This window comes from Borostomias antarcticus (genome assembly GCF_949987555.1).
Source record: "Borostomias antarcticus genome assembly, chromosome: 21".
NCBI lineage: Eukaryota > Metazoa > Chordata > Actinopteri > Stomiiformes > Stomiidae > Borostomias > Borostomias antarcticus.
This window is the reverse complement of record NC_140254.1, coordinates 6,874,712-6,884,711: the sequence shown is the minus strand read 5'-3', so window position 1 is coordinate 6,884,711 and position 10,000 is coordinate 6,874,712. Positions and strand designations below refer to the sequence as shown.

The window sequence follows — 10,000 nt, the reverse complement described above, 5'->3', positions numbered from 1 at the left end:
ACTGTACACATACACAGATACATAAACACACAGACAAAGACAAGAATTTAAACACACACATTTAAACACATAGAGCCACACACACACACACACAAGCATTTAAACACACACACATTTAAACACACCGAGCCACAGAAACACACACACACACACACACACATTTAAACAAGCAGGTACACACAATATGGGGTGTGAAAAGTGCCCTTTGGTTGCTTGTTCAAAGCTTACTTACAACGTGTATGTATGTGTGTGTGTATGTGTGTATGTATATACATACACACACACATACAGACATACACACACGTTCGCAGAGCAGCAGAGCTCACTGCAAAACATGCGCACATGCGCGGTAGTCGATCGCGCTTTAAATGAATGGGGGAGCTCACGTGACCGAATGACTGTTTGCGTTGTGAGTTGTGAGCTCAGTGGCGCGTGTATGTATGTATGTGTGTGTGTGTGTGTGTATGTATGAGATCGAACATAGCCTACATACATACACACACACATACACACACACATACACGTTCGTTCCAACCAGCGCAGCTGTATGTGAAACTGCTTGCGCATACAATCGCGGTAGCCACCGCACTTCCGCGTGACGTCACCGAATGCTCTGCCGCTGTTTTGAGAAGAGCGTGTATGTGTGTATGTATGTGTGTGTGTGTGTGTGTGTGTGTGTGTGTGTATGTATGTCTGTGTGTGTGTGTGTGTGTGTGTGTGTCTGTTTCGACTCGCTTAATGAAGGACTTCGATACATCGCTTCAGAGAATGAAGACGACTATGGTAAATATAGCACTAAAAATATTAATATCTGCGTGGTAGATGACAAGACCATGCTTTGTGGGTAGATCGTATGCCAAATCAATTTGTTTTTTTGTTTAGATGGGGGAGAGCCGGGTCAAAAGTCGCGCAGGACAAAAGTCGCGTTCCCATTTTCTCCAGAATGACTGGACCTGCAAATATGTGGTTATACTTGCCTGCACATATTACCGTGTACGAGCTCCCTTCAAATTTTGGGCGCGATCGCAGCATATTTGACAGAGATATCGATGGAAAACCACTTTTGCCCCATATAAGTAAAATCATGGTCTCATAAGCATTTTTCGATTGTAAAATTGTGTTCACTTGTCTTAGTTTGCAAACATATGCAATTTTCTTAGCATATCTACTGGCTACATGATAACATAGCTTTCAAGTTTCGTGCGAGCAAGTCGTGCCTGCAAGCCAGGGAGAAATGACAGGAGACCGTGGCGGGACAAATGTCGCATCCCGTAGAGTGACAGAAGTCGCATTCTGATGGCTTAGAACCAGAGGGGTGCGCGAGTGACATTTGGGCAGAATGAACAGGTGAAATTAAAGCTCTCGAAGAGATCTTTCTAATGCTATTGGTCAGCTTTGTATGCAGTTTTAATGTGAAAGATACTGTTACGGCTCCGCCTCCGCCTGTGCGCTCTCTAGCTCCCACCACCGTTCCCGCAGCGCGCGCGCCACGGCCTTCCACTTCAGCGCGCGCTCTGCGCGCCCTTCGACGTGATCACCTCCGCACACCTGAACACGGTTCCGCTAACCAGCTCCGAGGGCGCGGCTCACCTGCTGCCACCACTCATCCAATCACCTCCCCTATAAGAACCCGGTCTTCCCAACGTTCTTCCCTAAGATTCGTTGTGATTCCGGTTTGTTTGCTGCTCCTTTCCTGGACTGACACACGGCTTCCCCAACCCATTCTCCCCGGACCTCGACCACGGCTTGGATTACGTTTTCTGGACATTGTTTGTTGATAGATTGACCCCTGCCTGAACTTGACTACACTTTGCCTTGCCCTCTGTACCTCCGCTTTGTATTAAACCGCCCTCTGGGCTTGGAACTGTCCGTCTGTGTCCGTGCGTTTGGGTCAGCTAGCGAACCAGCCCCCTTACAGATACATCTTAAATGCAGTCAAGACAAATTATTTTGCCTCTTAACTTTTGTCAAACCCCCTGGTTCCAGTCAATTGGATTATATAGGCTACTTTCGTTTACAATGACGTTACCTTATGAACACAAATAGCTTAAACTATAGGCCTACATAAACGCAATAGCCTAAAACCATGTTTATTTAGGCCTACAATGTATTTTCTTTCATTGACAGCATGCCAAGAGTTAGGGTGAGGAAAACGACGCGCGGTCTCTTCAGCCCTGAGACCATCAGGCAGACAGCTCAGGAGGTCGTTGAAGGCTATATATTATTATGATATGTCTAATAATACATTCGTTTTGTGTTTGTCCCCACGCAGAGCAAATTATTTTGTTTACAACTATTTTGTTACCAAGGTGATTTGCTACCTAAATGATTGGTTTGAAGTGGTTCTCACGCGACTTCCTCGCGACCTAGCGAAACAATCATGATTTTATGACAAATCTGCAATAAACTAAAATGGGCAGGAAGAAATGCACAGCGAAACTAGAGAGAGAGAGAGAGAGAAACGTTCTTATGGAATGAATGAATTTTTTTTTTAATGAAAGGATGAAAGAGCCGCAAGCCAACTTTTTTTTAATCAATGAATGGAGGAGCCGCACATTGACGGGCGTGGAGCCGCGGGTTGGCCACCCCTGCTCTACGGGATGCGACTTCCGCCACGGTCTCCTGTCATCTCTCCCTGGCAGCAGGTGAGCCGCGCCCTCGGAGCTGGTTAGCGGAACCGTGTTCAGGTGTGCGGAGGTGATCACGTCGAAGGGCGCGCAGAGCGCGCGCTGAAGTGGAAGGCCGTGGCGCGCGCGCTGCGGGAACGGTGGTGGGAGCTAGAGAGCGCACAGGCGGAGGCGGAGCCGTAACAGTATCTTTCACATTAAAACTGCATACAAAGCTGACCAATAGCATTAGAAAGATCTCTTCGAGAGCTTTAATTTCACCTGTTCATTCTGCCCAAATGTCACTCGCGCACCCCTCTGGTTCTAAGCCATCAGAATGCGACTTCTGTCACTCTACGGGATGCGACATTTGTCCCGCCACGGTCTCCTGTCATTTCTCCCTGGCTTGCAGGCACGACTTGCTCGCACGAAACTTGAAAGCTATGTTATCATGTAGCCAGTAGATATGCTAAGAAAATTGCATATGTTTGCAAACTAAAACAAGTGAACACAATTTTACAATCGAAAAATGCTTATGAGACCATGATTTTACTTATATGGGGCAAAAGTGGTTTTCCATCGATATCTCTGTCAAATATGCTGCGATCGCGCCCAAAATTTGAAGGGAGCTCGTACACGGTAATATGTGCAGGCAAGTATAACCACATATTTGCAGGTCCAGTCATTCTGGAGAAAATGGGAACGCGACTTTTGTCCTGCGCGACTTTTGACCCGGCTCTCCCCCATCTAAACAAAAAAACAAATTGATTTGGCATACGATCTACCCACAAAGCATGGTCTTGTCATCTACCACGCAGATATTAATATTTGTAGTGCTATATTTACCATAGTCGTCTTCATTCTCTGAAGCGATGTATCGAAGTCCTTCATTAAGCGAGTCGAAACAGACACACACACACACACACAGACATACATACACACACACACACACACACACACACACACACACACATACATACACACATACACGCTCTTCTCAAAACAGTGGCAGAGCATTCGGTGACGTCACGCGGAAGTGCGGTGGCTACCGCGATTGTATGCGCAAGCAGTTTCACAAACAGCTGCGCTGGTTGGAACGAACGTGTATGTGTGTGTGTATGTGTGTGTGTATGTATGTAGGCTATGTTCGATCTCATACATACACACACACACACACACATACATACATACACGCGCCACTGAGCTCACAACTCACAACGCAAACAGTCATTCGGTCACGTGAGCTCCCCCATTCATTAAAGCGCGATCGACTACCGCGCATGTGCGCATGTTTTGCAGTGAGCTCTGCTGGTTCACACGAACGTGTGTGTATGTCTGTATGTGTGTGTGTATGTATATACATACACACATACACACACACATACATACACGTTGTAAGTAAGCTTTGAACAAGCAACCAAAGGGCACTTTTCACACCCCATACACACAATGGCACACACAAACAAACAATCACGTCACATGCGAGTGAGTGTGTGTGTGTGTGTGTGTGTGTGTGTGTGTGTGTGTGTTTGCTTGTTTGTTTGTTTGTGTGTGTGCGTGCGTGCCTGTGCATGTGAAAGTGTGTGTGACTACGTTCCAGCCCTCCCAGGTCTGTGAATGAACCCTGACAGAGCTCCACATTAGCCAGACGCCTCATCCTGGTCCTCTGGGGCTCTCACTCTAAATGAGAAGCCACTCAGCGGCCTCAGAGACCCTGCACACACACACACACACATATTACACACAACACACACACATTACACACAACACACACACAACACACACACACACACACACACACAACACACACAACACACACATACTGTATATACACACACACCCCTCACACATGTACACACGCACACAGACATAAACACAAACACACACACCCCTCACAAACACACACACACCTCTCTCACACACACAATGAAACACACACACACACATGCACACTCACACACTCACTCACACACACACATACTGTACATGCACACTTCCAGTGTCCCCACAAACACACACACACCCCTTTCTCTCTCTCACACACACACACACACAGAATGAAACACACACATACATGCACACACACGCACGCACACACACACACACACACACACTTAGAGACCTGGCGGAGGCCCAGAATAGACGGTGAGAGACGGCGAGTCTCCGCCTGCGTCAGAGTGACCAGAGAGATGAGAGATGCGCTGCCGGCAGACGATGATGCGTCGACAACGTGTCCAACAGCTCGGGGTCAACATTAGCTCAGAATCGCTTTAGAATCGGGGCAATTACAGACTTAAACACACGCACACACACACACACACACACACCCGAGCGGCGCGGTCGAGCGGAAAATCACACAATGGGTCTGACAATAAAACAGATTGGATTGACTCTGTGGCCCTGGGCTGTAGCCTGCAAACACAGAGCATTGATATGCATGGGCACAGCAGCGAGGGGTCGCCGACACGCAAGAAAGGCGTGTTTAGACGCGTGTTCTGGGGCGGGGTTTACAGACCTGGGAGTGACGAGGCTGGCCTGATCACAGCGGGAGAAATATCCCTCCACATACGTCACCGTCTCAAGAGAGTCATGACGTCTTTTATTTGTCTGTGTGCGTGTGCGTGTGTGTGTGTGTGTGCATTTTGTGTGTGTGCGTGTATGCGTGCATTTTGTGTGTGTGTGTGTGCGCATGTGTACTTTTTCTGTGTGTGTGTGCTTGTGCATGTAAATGTGTGTGCGTGTGTGTGTGTGTGCGCATGTGAATGTGTGTATGTGTACGTGTGTGTGCGTGTGTGTGTGTGAGCATATGCATGTGAATGTGTGTGTGTGTGTGTGTGTGTGTGTGTGTGCGTGCGTGCGTGCGTGTTTGTCTGTGCGTGTGTGTATGTGTGTGTGAGGCAGATCCTGGCCAACGTCATCATCTTTACCTGTGGTAACCTGGCCGGCGCGTATCACAAGCACCTGATGGACCTGGCGCTGCGCCAGACCTACCAGGACACCTGCAACTGCATCAAGTCCCCCATCAAGCTGGAGTTTGAGAAGCACCAGCAGGTACACACACACACACAGATATGTACACACACACATACATATGTTCACACACACACACACACACAGATATGTACACACACACACACACACAGATATGTACACACACACACACACACACACAGATATGTACACACACACACACATACATATGTACACACACACACACATAGATATGTACACACACACACATAGATATGTACACACACACAGATATGTACACACACACGTGCAAACACCTGCACCCTCACACACACAATACACTCTCTCTCTCTCTCTCTCTCTCTCTCTCTCTCTCTCTCTCGTCATAGTGATATTAATGGATGGGTTTAAAAGCTCCCGTACTTCCTGTTTTCAGCCAACTAATTGTAGATTAAATTGTAGCCCTTTTCATGTCTACAGTTAGCGGTCTACAATTAACAGTCTACAATTAACAGTCCCTTTGTGTGTGTGTATACTGTATGTGTGTGTGTATGTGTACTGTACGAGTGTGTAGATACAGTACGTGTGTGCGTGCGTGCGTGTGCGTGCGTGTGTGTGCGTGTGTGTGTGTGCACGCGCGCATGTGTGTGTGAATTTCCCTCTCCCTTCTGCGCGTCTACAAGGCGAAAGGCGTGATACAGCGGTTGGGGGCCGGCCTGGTGCGCTTATCCCAACATGACCAATTATGCCTGACAGGCAGCCTGCTGGGGCAGCGTTTATTAGCTGCAGACGAGCTGCTTCGTCAAGCAGCAGCATCAATTCCCTGTCAGATTTCTCCTGTATATTCCCCCGTTGAGCTCAAACCTTCCCATCCGACTATTGAGAATCAATCTGACGCACACTCCGGGGCCAATGGCCGTCGCAAAGGTCTGTGTGTCTAGCCAATGACAGCTCTTGTCAGTCTGGTTCCATCTAAAAACCCAAGGAGCTTGTCAGTCAGGAGACGGTTCTGTCGTTGCGCATGCAAAACCAACTATATCGCCGACTGGCTTCCAGTTGACCCCGCACCCCTCCTGGTCGCTGTGGGCGGAGCTCCGTCACTTAGGATGCCATTTTGCGCTGACATTGAGTTGACATTAGGATTTACACGCCGCAATTGCTCCCCTCGGCCAGGGAAATGGGACAGAAATTGATGCAGAAATACCGCAGTGTTCTGCTAGACAGCGATTAGATACCTGTACCACTAGATCTGCTGTGACACCTGTGTGTGTGTGTGTGTGTGTGTGTGTGTGTGTGTGTGTTATGGGGGGTGGAAAGTGCCACTTATTTGCTAACTGAGCAGACACACGTGACGAACGTCCCCACGTGACCACGTGTGCTATTCACTAACGTAGCTAACCCAGCAAACGCTCGTCAGGGCCGGGGGTACTTGAGCACGTGTGCTATTCGCATACGTAGCTAACGTCGCTACTTGAGCACGTGTGCTATTCGCATACGTAGCTAACGTCGCTACGTGAGCACTTGTGCTACAGTAGGACCCCACTCATCCGAACCCAACGGGACCGCAGGTCGTTTGTATCTCTGAAATGTCCGGATGACTGGAACATATGTTAAAATGCACCAAATTCAATAAGTGGTATACTTGTTTCATATAGACTCATAATAGACCAATAAATACCCTTAATTACTTGTGAAAATGCATCAAAATTGCAATCAAATAGCCAACGAAACTCATATAGGCCGGTAGCCTATAATAAAATAACCGAATTTCCACTTGAGTGCGTGCTTTGATCAAATACAGTACTTTATTCTCAAATGAGGCTTACGCTGTATCGATAGGCTACTGTATTCGCAGAACAACATGCCTAAAACAACCCAACATTAGAACAATTAGAGCAAATGGTAATCAATAAATAAATAAATGAAATGACAGACAAGTTGTCGCGTCTTAGGCTATTGTAGCCTAAAAGAAAGTCTCTAAAACAACAGATGTAGACTAACGTGGCCTAGGCTGTAGACTATTATTTAACAAATACAGTAGGTCTAGTAGGCTAATCTACATGCTTACAACACGTCTGTGTTCCTGAAGTCCATTAACTGGGAACGAAAAATGACTCGATGCTCCTCTGCTTCAGGTTGCTGACGCGCTTTCTGGCTACCAAGGAATGCAGCTCTCGCGCAGCAGACTCGTTTGCGTTTTGCGCTCGACATTAGAAGAAATGAAACGTGACAGTAGACTACAGCCTACAAGCAAAATGTAGGTCTACATACAGTTCTGTTTTTATTCACAGTAGGGTACAGTACTGTAATGAAAAGCCCACCAGTAACCAGATAGCTGGTGGGCTTTTCTACCGGTAGACCGGGAGGTTCGGATCTCTTATGTTCGGATGAGTGGGGTCCTACTGTATTCCCTAAAGTAGCTGAGTAAACACGTCGTCGCCGTCAGTTAACGTGGCTATCCCGACTTTACAAGTGAGACGGCGAGACCAGTAGTTCCTTTTTTGCTCGTTAATGCTTTGCATCCATGTAGGCTAACCTACATTTCTGTAGTTGCTGTTTAATGGTAGGCTACGTTCGTTTGTGGTCGGACGTGGCAAGTCGCAAGTGGCAAAATACCTACCTCCGACCTGTGTGCATTCGAGCTATAGCGAATGATATGATGATGATATGATATTGACATCAGCCGGCAACTGGGGGCTGAGAAACATATCCGAATTTGCGACGATGAAGTGCGAGTTCAATTTGCCACCTCCCAGTTTTAAACGAACGCACCATATACCCTGGCATAAGTGCGCTTTTTCATAACCATAGCAACCATTGCTTTATTGTACAAAGACTCAGTAAACTGTAAAAAGACAAGTTCAAGTTGGATTAGAGAGCTGTAGCTGATCGCGCCAAAAAGTATGTTTCCATACATAGCCTACCCATTCAGACCAGAGATTGAATCTTAAATGGTGGTGGTGTAGCCTACTTCATTGTAGGAATAATAAGTATGGCTACAACTACACACAGGCCACAAAATACAATAACAAAATACAGACAACAGCGGCCACTAATGATTTTCTTTTCATTTTGGTAGGCTATCAGGGCTTTTTCCAGGACTGTCAAATACGCCTATAGACAAAGGCTATCCGATCAATAAATGCACGGCACTAAACTTCTGGTAGGCTATACAGTATGTATAACGTGTTAGGCCTAGCCTAAGCTTACTTTAGTGCACAGAAAACATTGCCTTTGCCCTTTAGGTCCCTTTATATCTGTAGCCTAATTGTTATTGTTGTTGTTATTATTTTACTATGTCGAATGATTTGCCTGTTTGTGTGCTGCGCCGCACCATTGCATTCCTGCACCATCATTTATTTAATGTATTTCGTTACATAAAAACGAATAATATAGGCCACAACTAGGCTACACACATAGGATATAGATAAAATGTAGTGTAAAACTAAATAATAATAAAAACAGCAGGTTATGACATAAGAGGCTGACAGAAAGCCTACTGGGCTATCAGGATCAAAAAACATTTATTTTGCCAAGGAGCCTACTTCACAATATACTACGAATTTTCTTTCGGCCCATGGTGCATAACACAGATGGAGAGATATTAGACAGGATTCAGGGACAATGTAAATAAATATAACACCAGTGAGTTAGCTACTACCACAGCACTTGGCGTGGCTGGAGAACATAAGCTAAGCCAAATGACGGTGGCAATAATAATATAACATAATTTATCTTGTCAGCAACACACAGTAAGCACAATAGTAGGAATAATAACATATATTAACCAGGTTATCTGTTAGTAGCCTGCTATTATTTAGGCTCAATAATCTAACGTTAAGTTGTCATATCACTGATCTCACTGGACGGAGGCTGGCTAGCCATATCAGAGCTGACAAGACAACTAGCAGCTTAAGTAACCTGATGGTGACGGCGACGTTCCTCAATACCACTCGTGGTCAAGTAGCGACGTCAGCTACGTTCGCAATACCACTCGTGGTCAAGTAGCGACGTTCGTCAGGTTTGTCTTCTCAGTTAGCAAATCCACACGGGCCATAATTACGGGAGCTAACGAGAGCCACGCGAATGCCGCGACCCATGCACACATTGCTGACTTACTTCAGGCCGCCGCCGTCGCTAGGACAAAATGTCGTGAGTCACGTCAGTCCTCCTATCAAATACAATGGGAGTCGAATGGATTTCACTCACGTACGTGCGTACGTTTGTCAGCTCCGTATGCAGCTCAGTTCGCTCCGTGCGGTAAGAAATGGCACATTTCACCCCCCATAGTGTGTGTGTGTGTGTGTGTGCACATGTGCGAATGTGTGTGTGACTGTGTGTGTGTGTGTGACTGTGTGTGTGTGTGTGTGTGTGTGTGACTGTGTGTGCGTGAGCGTGCGTGTCTGTGCGCACTCGTGCATGTG

General features: G+C 46.7%; 1 protein-coding gene across 1 annotated transcript in view; it reads left to right on the top strand.

Annotated features, from left to right (window-relative positions):
• Positions 1-10,000, top strand: part of adcy2b (adenylate cyclase 2b (brain)) — a gene marked incomplete at its 5' end in the record, with an annotated part of 50,962 nt that overhangs the window by 13,802 nt on the left and 27,160 nt on the right. The window contains one exon of the mRNA XM_084455754.1: positions 5,508-5,657. Within this exon, the coding sequence (XP_084311880.1) occupies positions 5,508-5,657 (150 nt within the window). The remainder of the gene's footprint in view (positions 1-5,507; positions 5,658-10,000) is intronic.